Source organism: Dioscorea cayenensis, chromosome 17 (assembly GCF_009730915.1).
Source record: "Dioscorea cayenensis subsp. rotundata cultivar TDr96_F1 chromosome 17, TDr96_F1_v2_PseudoChromosome.rev07_lg8_w22 25.fasta, whole genome shotgun sequence".
Lineage (NCBI taxonomy): Eukaryota > Viridiplantae > Streptophyta > Magnoliopsida > Dioscoreales > Dioscoreaceae > Dioscorea > Dioscorea cayenensis.
In genome coordinates, this window is record NC_052487.1 from 1,549,832 (window position 1) to 1,563,029 (window position 13,198).

Genomic DNA, 13,198 nt, shown 5'->3' on the forward strand with positions numbered 1-13,198 from the left:
CTTCCACGCACACCGCGAAGGTGAGGTTGACGGTTATGATCTTCAACCCCCTTGAATATTGAGCCAAATCCCTCTTGAAATTACTCCTTAGGTGCTGGAGATTCGTCTCTTATCTTCCCTAAATTCTCCTCCAATAATTGCCTAAAAGAAAGGAATTTGATGGCCTAAAAATCCTCATCATGCTTATTTATACCCCGACTGCTTACAGGCTGCTTGCGGGCGTAAGGACGTGGCCGTAAGAAAGCTGGAGTAGATAGTCGCAAGTCTTACAGGACCACTTATTGCCGTAAGTCATATCCGTAAGGTCTTCTATTTATGTTATAGTCTAGCTTACGACCGTAAAAGTTAGACCATAAACTTCACTGAGTTGCTTCTTGAGACTACCCTTATAGGCATATGCTGTGGTGATAAACTCTTCTGGATGGTCTTTATGGGCCATGCCCGTAAGGTCCTCTGACTTGGCTTTGAATCCCCTTTTACGGGCATAAGCATGCCCACAAGAAGTGGCGGAAGCAGAACTAAAATTAAGGGGGTGCTGAATTTAAATTTTAAATTTTTTTAAATATTAAATAGTTTTGTTAATTCAAACTTGAGATTATAATAATCAATATTTTAAAAATATAAAATATATACCCATCAAAAAAATTTGGTTTATGTGTAAAACCTCTATCATATCTACATAATTAGCAATTAACTCAATTAGTTAAACACTAAATTAATAACTACTGCAATTACAAAACAACTTTAAACATATTCATATATAAGTCAATTATTAAATATAACAATTATTCAACAAATAATCTAATGAATAAATAAAATTTTCATAACAATTAATCACAACAAGTATATAACATTTTTTCACAATAATTTTCATAAAACAAACAAGAAAAAAAAAGGATAAATCCCTATAATGAAAATAAAACATAAGGAGATATTTGATGAAAGAGAAAAAACTCACCAATCCATGAGATATGCAATATTTTTTATTTTAGAGATTTTGCGATAGCAATTGCATTTTTTATGATTATATTTTTATTTTTATTTTTATATTAATATCCTAAATATTGATAATTATGTATTGATAAGTTCAATATAAAAAAAAAATCTATATATAAAGTTTAAAAACAAAAATATTTGAGGATTTATATTTGGCTAGCCAAATTATTTACTATCACTCACCATCAAATTTATTTAATATAGTAATTTTATAATTTTTATTTAATTTATTTTAAATAATATGAGGTAGAATATAAAAAATAAAAATAAAAATAGCATTTTTCATATGAATTATAATGATTAATAGTTTAATTATATATAGGGGGATGCTAAAGCACCCCCTTAACCCCCCTAACTCCACCAGGTGCGATAGGGTCGTCTGGAATTGACTCAAAACCGTAAAGTTGGCTGTAAGATGCCTGTAAGGCACCCGATTTAGCCTTGTCTTTGTTTAAATGATGCCAAAAGAGCTCCAATTTCATCGTTTGAGGTCTGAAATGTTTCTTTTTGCTCTCTCTCATCTTGAAGTGCTGCCGTAAGCAGGTTAATGCGAAACACACTAGATTTAGTACTAAATTCCATAATATGAGTCTAATACATGCTGAATGAGTATACAAATTGGTATAAAATAAATGCATATTGCACACTCTTCAATTATCTGCTTTTTTTAATTGTAATATCCCTAAAATTGTTTTAAAGGTTTTAAATTAGAGAATGCATAGTTTTATAGACCACATATCCATACATATACTTTCTGCACATACAATTGGATTTGATTTAAGGCTTTTTAATCTATATTAGGCTAATAAAAATTGAAAACCATGTATAGGTTATTACTTAGTAAAAGGTCTTCGAGCTAATGGTATTGATTCCATTAAAAAAAATGTCATATGAGAATTTTTACTGTCCACAATTCAAAAAGCATAAGATGTAGTGATGCCAAAAAATATTCTTGATTTAAGGAGTGAATTTGTAATTTAATCCTTGTGTTCATTATGCAAGTGTGCATGAACCTTATGACCAATTTCTATTGGTGCATATAACTTTGATACATGGCTTGTCCACTTTATAATAATAATAAATAATAATAAATAATAATAAATAAATAAAGGTTGCTAGTACCAACACATGTTGAAGTTGATTTGCCTGACTAGGAATGGGCATGGAGCGGGGACTCCCTGTCCTCCGTGGGAATCCGCCCCTTTTGGGGCAGGAAATCCCCGGTTCTCTCCCCCGCGGAGGTGGGTATGGAAAAAAAAATTCCTCTATCACTGTAGCGGGGTGGGGCCTGAGAGGGATCTCCCCGAAATTCTTTATATATATATATAATATAAATAAATAATATAATATAATAATAAAAAAAATTGAAAAAATACCACCGATGACCATTTCAAATTTTCAACTCATATGACGGCTCATGTTGCTTTGTGCCTTAAGATTCACAACATTGACACTCAAAAACAATCACAACCCTTGGCTTAAATTTCACACAACTTTCACTTTCTTAATCTCTCACCAGCCTGGCAGGCATCACAAGACTCATCAAAATACAAAAGTAATAGAACCCTAATTTGAGTAAATTCTTCTGAAATCGCATCCAAGCCCCTGAATCCCTGATCTCCAAATCCTCAAAATCTTCTCATCTCTTCTCTATAATTTGATGTAATTCATCAAATGCTTTCACCGACTTCCAACAGAGTCCAGGCCACCTATTATTATTCTTCATCCTTATATGTTGTAGGTTATTGATTAATGGATTTTTTTGAAGCATTTATGAGCAGAGGGACCAAAAAAATAAGAGAAAAGAAAATAAAGGGACTAATTTAGATATTATACACACAAATGTAATAATTAAGTTTTTTTTTTTTTAACAAAAAAAATTACTTCAATGGGTGGGTGGTTCAGAGATTTTAGAAAACTTGTGCAATGTATGTCAAAACGCACATTTATATATGTGCAAAATTCAGGGCATGGCAACTCGATGAGATTAATTCAGAGAAATATAAATGAGCTGGTATTTCAATTTATGAAATAATATTATGACATTTTTTTAACTCATGAAATAAAATATCTGTGTAGCGGTAACCCAAGTTCAATCCCAGAAGCATGCGTGAGAAATTAACTCTACACATGTGGATGAAAACACATGCAGCGCAGGTTGAGGGATTAACTTTGCAAAGGTTACATATTTCGGTAAAAAATAAAATGTTTCCTAATTCTATTACAGTGAGAGTGATAACAGAATCCAAATATAAGAGAAAAAAAAATGTTCTCAAGCACAACATTTCATTGCTTAATGATTATCTGTCAGGATTTCGGCAGTTAAAATGTGAAAAAATCATCAGCTTCCTTCTTCATCTGTGAGTTCGGAGATCACTTCATCCTGTGAAAAAAAGCAATGAAAAATTTCACATATACTTCTTTCTCCATTAAACTTATAATTAACTTATAAACAAAAGGAAACCTAAATGTGTACAGATGTTATAAGTCCAGTTATAACATGTTTTATAACATGTATAGATGTAATTCAGATGTTCATTGTCGAAATAAAACAAGAAATGAACTTTTAAGTTTTTTTTTTCAGCTGTTTTTTTGTAAATTTAGAACTTTGTAATCTTGTATAAACAGGTGAAACAGATAAGATAGGAACTCGAAGAAAGCATCAAACGAACTCTCAACTACGCGAGTGCGTACCAATTTTAATCAAGAAAAGATTCAGAAATGCAAGTGAGGGGAAATTTTCTTTTTTTATCAACACAACTTACCTCCATTTGCTTTCTTTGATTGACAGTTACACACTTTGAAGCACTGATGCTAGCACTCTTAAGCAAGCCCCGGGTGTTGTAGTTTGACATATATTGGCCATTTTCTATAGCCTCATCATGCTCTGAATCCTCACTTTTCTGTGACCTTGGAGGACTTTCAAGACTGGCTCGAGCGACTAAAGCTACGGTCTGCTCCTCAATATCACTATCTTTATATGCACATACCCTCTCCCTGGAAAAGTGAATTCCCAACATCATAATTAATAAGATTAAATCCTTAGCCTTGAACTCCAAATCTATATGGTTCAATAATCCAAATGAAAGCAAAACATTTTGAGAGTGTGAAAGAAAAACGAAAGAGTTGCATGATCTAGTATCAGTCAACCACCTAGGTAGAGAGGCGTGCTGCCTTTGAAGTGGACTACTTCTTTCACCTTTGCCATGGTGCTCTTCAAGCTGAGCAAATCGCCTCTTAAAACGATCAACTCCACTGAAATTGAAAAACAAGGTTTGTCACAGAAATTCAACACCGAATATTTATTGCAGCAAACTGTCAATTTGAGTTGATGAGTATGAGGACATCAATCTTTTTCTTTTACGAAAAAAGAATACATACAAAGATAGTGTATGGAATTGGTTTGGAAAGAGCTAACCTGGGGTACACAAAGCTAATATGCTCAGTACCTTGTAGATACTCTTGCAGCATTTGAGGATGATACTCCAGTATCTGTTTACTTTAAAGAGGTTTCCATTATAAGTGAATAAGCAATTGATAGGACCAATGACAATATGGTTTTAAATCATACCTCTCGATATATTAACTCTCTGACATCGTCTTTTGTCAATTTCCTCCTCTCAAATTCAAACTCAAGTTTTGAGATTGGCTGTGTAGATGGTTCACGCTCTACATTTGCCAATCCATAAAAGTATGGATCAGCTAGTGCCTGAAAACATTTTAAAAAAATGTAAATAATGAATAAGCTATGTAGGAATAAATAAAAACATAAAATTCCAGCAGGAGAAATAAGCAGACAATTCCTGAATCTTACCTCTTCTGCAGTAGGTCGATCTTTGGGGTCAAAAGCTAATAGGCGTTCAAGTAAACAAAGAGCCAAAGGATCTGCATGAGGAAACTTCTGTGAGAAAGGAACTGGTGGTTTTTTCCTCATGTTACTCAGGTATCTCTTAGCCTTCTCATTTCGAATCTGCAGATGACAAGAACCATGAAAATAAGAAATAAACTTTAGACATATTTTAGTCACATTGAATGCAAAGAAATGGATAGTGATTAAATGAGAGAGTAAGCTGACCCTTGCTATGGATTCAGCTGAAGGAGTACCAAGCAAATCAGTCATGAGATCCAATTGATGCACCACATTTTTGCCAGGAAATAACGGCTTGCCTGTTAGCATTTCAGCAAAAATACATCCTATGCTCCATATATCAATTGCGGGTGTATACTGCAAAATATGACATCAAGATAATGTATAGTAAGCATGACAAATACATAATCCATGGACATTGTTAGGTTAAGATAGAATCTCATGTAATCATAAACTTCTTTGTATTTGCCAGGATTTAGATTTGACATGGTGCAAATCAAAGATTTCCCCAATTGGAAAGCTCCTAATTGTGAATTCTGGAGGCTGATAAACATTAGGTGTCACTAATTCTATTACGTATGTGCTTCACCAAATGGAAACCATAAGACCTCTCTCCTTTTTCTATTGCTCAAAAATGGAAAAATTACACAGTATGGAAAAATAGAATGGCCATTGAGAACAGTCTATGCAACATTTGCAGGAAATTATGCAAGTAGACCATTTACCACATCTGAAATCAGATCTATGGCTTACCTTGGAGAAAAAAGAGCCACATAGTTCAGGTGCACGATACCACCTTGTTGCTACATAGTCCTACAATAACAAAGAAATAGTATGCCAGGAGACTGGCTTAGATTGAATAAAAAAGGATAAAATTATCACTAACCAGCATCAAAATAAACAATAGTTATAATATTATAGAAAGGAAGAGATTTACTTACAGTCCAAAAAATTGCCGATGGCGCATCATTAAATGATGCACGGGCAAGGCCAAAGTCACAAATTTTTAATTTGCAGTCTGCGTTAGCGAGGATGTTTTTTGGCTTCAAGTCTCGGTGAAAAACATTTGCTGTGACATATTAATAATATATATAAATCATAATAGCCTAGAGAAGATGCATCAAAGAGAGCTGAGTAATCAATAAAAAAATGTTTAACCCGTATGAATGTATTTTAGAGCTCTTAGTAGCTGGTACAGAAAAAACTGGTGGTGTTCAGGTGTGAGATCATCATTTGCTTTTATTACTTGGTGGAGGTCTGATTCCATCAGCTCAAAAACAACATAAATATCTTTGAATTCTCTCCGTGATGGAGGAAGCATTATATGCTTTATCTCCACAATATCAGGATGGCGGAGAAGCCTGAGAAGCTTGATTTCTCTTAAAATGCGTGTGGCATCTGAAACATGCTCAAATACATCATTGATCTTCTTGATCGCCACTCTCTCCCCTGTGTGCGTGTCTATTGCTGCCCCAACTACTCCATAGCTGCCCTTGCCAATCACCTCTTGTATTTGGTATTGACTTGCTTCACCATACTCGGTGAAGAAATCCTTGTCAAGCATGCTCTGGGTGATTTAAGAAAACAAGAAAAACAGTCACTTTCAGTATAAATAGAAAGTGAAAAGCACATACATAAACCGAAAGTTACAGCTTTTAAGAAGATCAATTGAAGAATTTTATAACACGCTACTTCCTAGAAATCATTTTATATCTCATAGTCAGGAAAGAGAAATCATGTTAAACAGAAAAATCAATAGCCACACCGGCTTGTTAGGCACAGTAATAGAAAGTGAGATAATTAAGCTTCTAGAGGAACATCACAATCTTGATGGCAAAAACCAATCAAATACACACATGAACACAAGATAGGACATATCAAAAGAATAATCAAGGAAAAAACAACAATATTAAGACAGAATTCCAATCAATCATTCTCAATTGAATCGATAAGATGCAAGATAACATAGAAGAACAACACCAAAAAGGTAACAGTAAACAAACAATGATCTAATTGTTCAATTGAACCTCTGCTCAAGACCAAATCCAATTGAAGAACAAAAACTAATATAAATAATACCCAGTAAAGAGATATGAGAAGAGAATCACATGATTGATGTTGAATCGATGAATTCAATAATACAGACTCAAATTTTTTTGCCAAAAAAAAAAAACCTCAAAACAATGAACCAGAGCACCTCTTCATAAATCCCCAACAAAGCAACGAAGACAAAAGAAGCTTAGAAACGCACCTCATTTCACAGAACCACCAACTAAGATACGAGAGCTAACCAAATTCATGGAAAGAACGCAACAAACACAATACTCACAGCACGATTTAAGGGCAAAAACGTGTTTTTTAATGAGCACGCGGATTGGACAGCGTCAAAGGATAAATGACGCAAAAAAACAGAGCTTTATACGCAACATCTCTCACAACCAAACAAACAAAAAAGAAAAAGGGGAAAAAAACTGGATCTTTGAGAAATGAAGGAGGAGCTGACCTTCTTGTGGGGATCAACGGCGGCCATGGAAACTCGTCTAGGAACTTTGAGGCGTCTGAGACCGCTGTGATCCTGCTCGTCCTTGTCTAGTTTGAGATCCGAACATTGAGATTGAGAAGATGAAGAAGTGGGATTGTGGCGGCGTTTGAACAACCGACGAACGCCATCGACGATGGAATTGGCGCCCATAAATCACGGCGAGATGCGGCATTGCCAGCTCCTTCAGCCCCTCTCCACTTGGCCTGCCATCTTCTTCCTCTCTTCCTCTCTCCCTCGCTGACCATGCGAGTCCAGCGTTCAGACAAGACGGCGAGAGAAAGAGAGAGAGAGAGAGAGAGAGAGAGAGAGAAGTGAAGGACTAAATAAAAAATTGGCAGTTTTATTATTTAGACCTTGAAAAGATATAATATTATTTATTAGTTCCTTTTTTTTTTGGTAGTTGATAGATGTAACTTAAAAAATTAATAGTAATTTATTCATGAGCTTTATTAAAGCATATCATTAACAGTAATAGTTTGTCTCCTTTAATTAATGTCAACAAATTTTTTCTTTGTTAAAAAAGAGCTGTTGAACTGTATAATTTACTTTTGATCCTTGGGCGAGTCTTTGAGATTTTATTTTTTTAATTAAAATTTGTATTTTTGAATATATTGAAAATTTTCTATCATTGAAGAAGATAATTTTGATGATTTTTTTTTAAATTATTGTGTAAACTATCTTTAATTAATGATGATGGGCTATAATATAGCACATGATTTCTTTTATCCAACCAAAACACCATGAGAAAGTTATTTGTTACTCCCTCTTAAAGATCATGTTATTTATTACTCTCTTAGATTTTTTTACTTTAAAACTTATTTTAGAATTTTTTTTACATGTCTATTTAAAAATTTTATGTAGTATTAAATAATTATTTTTAAAATTTATTTTTTATATGTAATGTACTTCTATAACTTCATTTAATTATAATTTTTTACTAAACCTATGAAGTATTAAATCATATTTAACTATGTTTACAATTCATTTTTTTCAACAGTATAAACATTTTTTTCAATATTATTTGAAATGTGTTTTTATAAAACAACATTTTCAGACTAAAATTTTATTTGGATAAAAAAACTGAATTTTTAAATTGAAGAACTAATTAAAATAAGAAAAATTAAAAAGACCGAAGAGAGCAAACCTTATCCTGTTGAATTGTCCATAGCCTGAAATTGTGAAGCACCCAATCAATGAACTTTCACAACATAATGTGAATAAACAAATAGGTTCATTTTTCAATACACATATCACTATATATATATTAATATATGGAATAACTTAAAAGCCATTAATGCAAGTAAATCAAGTGAGACAAAAGCATCAGAAACTTTAGATACTGTTTTGTTTATAGTTCAAACAAGCCTGCATGGGTATTAGACTTTACAAAATTGGGCACAAGAGAATCCTGATATTTGCTACAAAATGGATTCAAGAATGCACTTTGAGAGTCTCTTCTGAGATGCAGGTTGTCAAAAGTAAAAGTCCCTCAAACTTGAGCATTATCTCTGTTAACTTGTATTCCTCCAGAATGAAGTGTGTCAGTTTGTGTTCCTGCATGTTTTCTCAAATATTGAATTTTCGATGATTTCCTTCGCCGACGGCCGCCTTTCCGGGTCAGGATCCATCATAGCCTGAAAGACAGATGAAATGATGCTTAGTGTTATGCATACTAATATATATCAGACCAGTTATTAGCATGGTTTGAAACTCAGTAGTGACTTCGAAGAAATTTATACCTTCAGTAAGATTTGAAACTGCAAAGAATATCCGGGAAGCAATGAGATCTTGCCCTCCCTGAGATTAGAGAATTGAGGACCGGAATCTGGCAATGGGGAACCTTTGACGAGCTCGTAGATTGTTGCACCCAAGGAGAAAATATCAACTTTGTCTAGGTGCTCATATTTGTCATTAAGCATCTCCAAGGGCATGTACCTTGAATCACCATCTTCAATGCGCAAACTCCTATCCATAAGAGTTGCACAACCAAAATCACCTAGTTTATAGATGCCATTCTTTATATAAATATTCTCCGGCTTTACATCCATGTGAGCTATGCCATGTTCATGAATAAATTGCAGTGCTTTAGCTATCTGTCAATATATGAAGAATGAGAATTCATAGTTGGACGGTAGAACATTAAACATTGATTTGTGATATGGATCTCTGGGCATTTGGAATGATATGATAAACCAAACTTTTGCCCATCATACTAATCTATAAATCGTGAAAACTCTCTTTAAGTTCTTAACCAATGTTTAGGATTGGGTGAAATACTTTGGCACGTCTAACAAGTTGCAATATCATAAGTGGAAACAGATTTTTCCAATTACATGGCATGCACAATATGATACCAACTCAATCACTGCGTGCATTCGGATATTAAAGTCTAATGCTTTGGAGTGTTAACCCAATGGTTTTTTTTTTAATTCCCATCTAAATAATAGATTAAAGTCTGATAATCTACAAAACTGAAATGTGGTTGAACTAATGAATGAGATCATGTATAAATTAATCTATTGACAAAACACATTAGCAATTCTTAGATAATTATCAAACATAAGCAGAGATGATAGTGATGAAAACCTGATACAATGCTTGCAGGACTTCTGCACCTCTGGGCACATAACCTCCGTTAATATATAAGCTCTGATCGCAAAGTTCCATTTGAATGTAAAGTTGATCATTTTCGAACCAGGAAGTGTAATATCCGACTATATTTTCATGGGACCCTACAAGTGGAAATTTTAGCTCTTAGTAATGGAAAATATGGAAGAAAAGAGATAGAAATGACAGTGGAAAATTCCAAGTACCTAATGCTGCCAAAGCTTGAACCTCCATTAATGCACGCATCCTGAGAAGACAGGTGGCATTTAAATGGATATGTTACAATTGGATACAAGCAATAAGAAAATTACCTTTCCATGTCATTGTGAAAGGGGTGTGTGTTACGCTTTACAGCATACAAGCAGCCATCTATTCTCTTTAAAACTTTGAAGACTCGACTGAAGTTTCCTAATCCAATTTGCTGTAAAAAAAGATGTCAATTTATTTATCATAAAAAATAACATCGCGCAGTCAATGGTTAATGAGATGATGATACCTCAATCTCATGGAAATCAGTTCGATACCGTGAAAGTCCATCTCCACCAATTGTTGGAGAAAAACCTGCATCACAATTCTTTACTTAACAATGGCAAGTAAATGATGAGTGGCGAACATCCAACTTAGGATTGAAATGCCAGTTTGATACCTCCAGTAAAACCAATAGGAAATTCTGTCAAAAATGAAGCTTCTATAATACATCGGGATGTCAAGTAATATCGAATAACTATGCTGTTTCTTGTAGAATGGGTGACCTAGTTCTACATTTCAACAAATAACTAAAAATACATGGCTATAGATATCTTTCTGTCAGCAATACCAAAGAAAACATTGGTAGCACCACAGTAAAACCTTTAAATTTTGCAATAACATGAGAAACTTATACTCCCGTATGTGAATTTAAAGGAAAAAGACATTCTAATAAAAAGAGTGATGGCATGATTTGTGATTTGCTAACCAATGAATCTTTTACCTGCCAATTTTGATCTTCTGTCCCCAAAAAGTTCAAGGTCATTTGCTAAAGTAGGTTTCAGATATGGGTTTTTCACACATGGAGGAGGCATCACCCGACAGCGCAGAGCAACCGCAGATTGAGAAACATAGTTTGGCTTTTTTGGTTTTTCATATCTTGATGAATTGGCTTCCTCAGTTGTATCTGAGCCAAGAAGACCATTCTGAAGTTCTATAGTCTGCTGTGGGCATAACAGGCTGGGAGCCAGAGTTTTGCAAGGGGAGTTCTCTGACAAAAAAATATATATATTGCAACTCGTTTTTAAATATTTTAAGTAAAACAACAAAGCAAAGATATTAATGTTCCAACAGAAGAAAAAAAAAAAAAATTGACCCAAAACACTTCAAAACTAAATTCAATTTTCACTTCTTCAGCATTATCTTGCATTACTAGGTACAATGTGATCCATTCCTCCATCAAGATGGGGTGAAGGTGGAATGAAAGGAGAACTACAAGATTGAATTTGGAGACCCACAAAAATATAATAAAGGAAAGGAACAACAACTGGAGACCCACATAAATATAACAAAGGCAAGGAACAACAACAACAATAACTGGTTCTATTACATCCAATGCAAGCCACCAAGGTTCATCCAAGCATAAGCTATCCCATGAACACCAAATGAAAAACAGCAAATCACCAAAAATACATTTAAAAACAAAATCCAACAGATGATTAGGCTTACCTTTCCTGTGCCTTTTAGTCCTGATCGATTTCTCAGGTGATTTGGGGCAAGCCAAATGCTCCTGAATCAACCAAAATGATCAACATTTGACAATGATATCTATACATATATAGAAAGAAAAATAGAACAGACGAGTATTCCAAGATGCCACCTTTTACCTTATTGAACTCGAAATCGCTCAAAATCTGCTGCCCATCCGGCGTTATATAATCAGGTGTGCTGAAGAAAAAAACACCCAAAAATCACAACTTTCCGAGAAAAAAAACAAAGAAATAAGAGAATAACAAGCAAACATCAAGGTCGGAAGCTCACCAGAAGAAATCTTGGCTGAGGATGCAATCCCCATCCTCGGCATCGGGGCCCAAAGGGAGTGAGTTCTCCGTAGCTTCGATTGGCTTCTGCAAACGAGATGGCTGCTCGAAGGGAAGCAGCGTCACTTGCTTGAGCTGGAGACCGAGATTCCCAGCTGGCGATGTCTTCTCCGCCGCCATCGCCACCGCCGGAGAGCCTCTTCGTTGCCCTTTCGCTTCGATCTTTTGGCTCATCATCGATGCTGATTGATGCTCAATATAAAATATATATATATATATATATATATATATATATATATATATATTTAACTTCAAATTAAAATCATTGTTTGAGTTGGCGGGAGAAATAAGCTTTTTTGAATTTTGGCGCTTATATATATTAATGTCAAATCTTTGGCCTTTAATTCCAGCCTTTTTTTTTATTAAGATTTATTTGTCGCCATTATGAAATTATATTTTCCTTTTTTAAAATATGAAATTCTTGTTAAAATTAAATAGGTGTCACCATCGCTACAAAAAGATAATTTTTATTTTATAATTAGTCATAGTGTGTATCCATCTAATATAAATAGAATAGGAATTTTTTTTATTTTTTTTTTGGGTTGAACTTGCAACAATTCAATTCAACCATTTATAAGAAAGAAATTATACTTTACTTTTTTTTATGGATTAGTTTTTATAAACTAGCTTCTAAACTGCTCTTTTACATTTAGAACTTGGTCAACTATTCATCTTTGTTCAATGTCCTAAGCACTACAACTATCCTGAAGGAGGTTTAGCATCCTGAAGTGATAACAAATTCTTATGTTTGAATGGTTTAAGAAACCTTGTCTCGTGTAATCTGTTAAGCCACTTGGATCGAAAAGAATAATCGAATTTTTTCTTGTATAACTTATTCACATTATTCATTTATTTACAAGATCCATTATATGCTTAATGGATGGATAAATGGACCAAATTCTCAAAAAGCCAAATTAAAAAAAGCTCTCCTGGTTATTAGAGAGTTCATTTCTCCTGGTTCTAAAACCATGAAATACACTGATTTCAACCTATCATATTCTGACACATGTCCCATGTGATGTTATTATATTTTTTCTATTTGTGATTATAGAAGTCTTAGTTGTCTATTGTTATCGTTGGTTGACAAAGATGTCGGCTTTTTCGTTCTTCTCTTGTTGT

General features: G+C 34.0%; 2 protein-coding genes across 6 annotated transcripts; both read right to left on the reverse strand.

Moving 5' to 3' along the window:
• Positions 1-3,107: 3,107 nt before the first annotated feature.
• Positions 3,108-7,710, reverse strand: LOC120280822 (mitogen-activated protein kinase 9-like). Of its 4 annotated transcripts, none has more exons than XM_039287771.1 (11): positions 7,368-7,706; positions 6,023-6,431; positions 5,806-5,933; positions 5,618-5,677; positions 5,072-5,221; positions 4,811-4,966; positions 4,568-4,705; positions 4,415-4,488; positions 4,150-4,251; positions 3,762-3,993; positions 3,108-3,379 (listed from the first exon to the last, which is right to left on the reverse strand). In XM_039287771.1, exons 1-11 carry the CDS (start codon positions 7,554-7,556, stop codon positions 3,338-3,340), a joined length of 1,680 nt encoding a protein of 559 aa, XP_039143705.1. In that variant the 5' UTR covers positions 7,557-7,706; the 3' UTR covers positions 3,108-3,337. The 4 variants fall into 4 exon arrangements, with proteins under 4 accessions (XP_039143705.1, XP_039143706.1, XP_039143704.1 ...); XM_039287772.1 differs by lacking the exon at positions 7,368-7,706 and adding an exon at positions 7,116-7,172; XM_039287770.1 differs by having other exon boundaries at positions 4,811-5,221; positions 7,368-7,710.
• Positions 7,711-8,727: 1,017 nt separating this feature from the next.
• LOC120280825 (wee1-like protein kinase) lies at positions 8,728-12,245 on the reverse strand. 2 transcript variants are annotated; one of them, XM_039287776.1, is made up of 11 exons: positions 12,021-12,245; positions 11,867-11,927; positions 11,709-11,769; positions 10,984-11,250; positions 10,660-10,683; positions 10,510-10,574; positions 10,325-10,434; positions 10,220-10,260; positions 9,993-10,138; positions 9,146-9,499; positions 8,728-9,040 (listed from the first exon to the last, which is right to left on the reverse strand). In XM_039287776.1, the coding sequence occupies exons 1-11, from the start codon at positions 12,197-12,199 to the stop codon at positions 8,948-8,950; spliced, it is 1,401 nt and encodes a 466-aa protein (XP_039143710.1). In that variant the 5' UTR covers positions 12,200-12,245; the 3' UTR covers positions 8,728-8,947. The 2 variants fall into 2 exon arrangements, with proteins under 2 accessions (XP_039143710.1, XP_039143712.1); XM_039287778.1 differs by lacking the exon at positions 10,660-10,683.
• Positions 12,246-13,198: the final 953 nt, after the last annotated feature.

Excerpts from the sequence above, each read along its gene's own strand:
- LOC120280822 (XM_039287770.1), bottom strand. The coding sequence starts at position 7,556 with ATGGGCGCCAATTCCATCGTCGATGGCGTTCGTCGGTTGTTCAAACGC. Across the intron at positions 6,432-7,367 it reads CCGTTGATCCCCACAAGAAG|AGCATGCTTGACAAGGATTT; the intron begins GTCAGCTCCTCC and ends TAAATCACCCAG. Across the intron at positions 3,380-3,761 it reads ATCAAAGAAAGCAAATGGAG|GATGAAGTGATCTCCGAACT; the intron begins GTAAGTTGTGTT and ends TTTTTTTCACAG.
- LOC120280825 (XM_039287776.1), bottom strand. The coding sequence starts at position 12,199 with ATGGCGGCGGAGAAGACATCGCCAGCTGGGAATCTCGGTCTCCAGCTC. Across the intron at positions 10,684-10,983 it reads CAGAAGATCAAAATTGGCAG|AATTTCCTATTGGTTTTACT; the intron begins GTAAAAGATTCA and ends CATTTTTGACAG. Across the intron at positions 10,139-10,219 it reads TCAAGCTTTGGCAGCATTAG|GGTCCCATGAAAATATAGTC; the intron begins GTACTTGGAATT and ends TTCCACTTGTAG.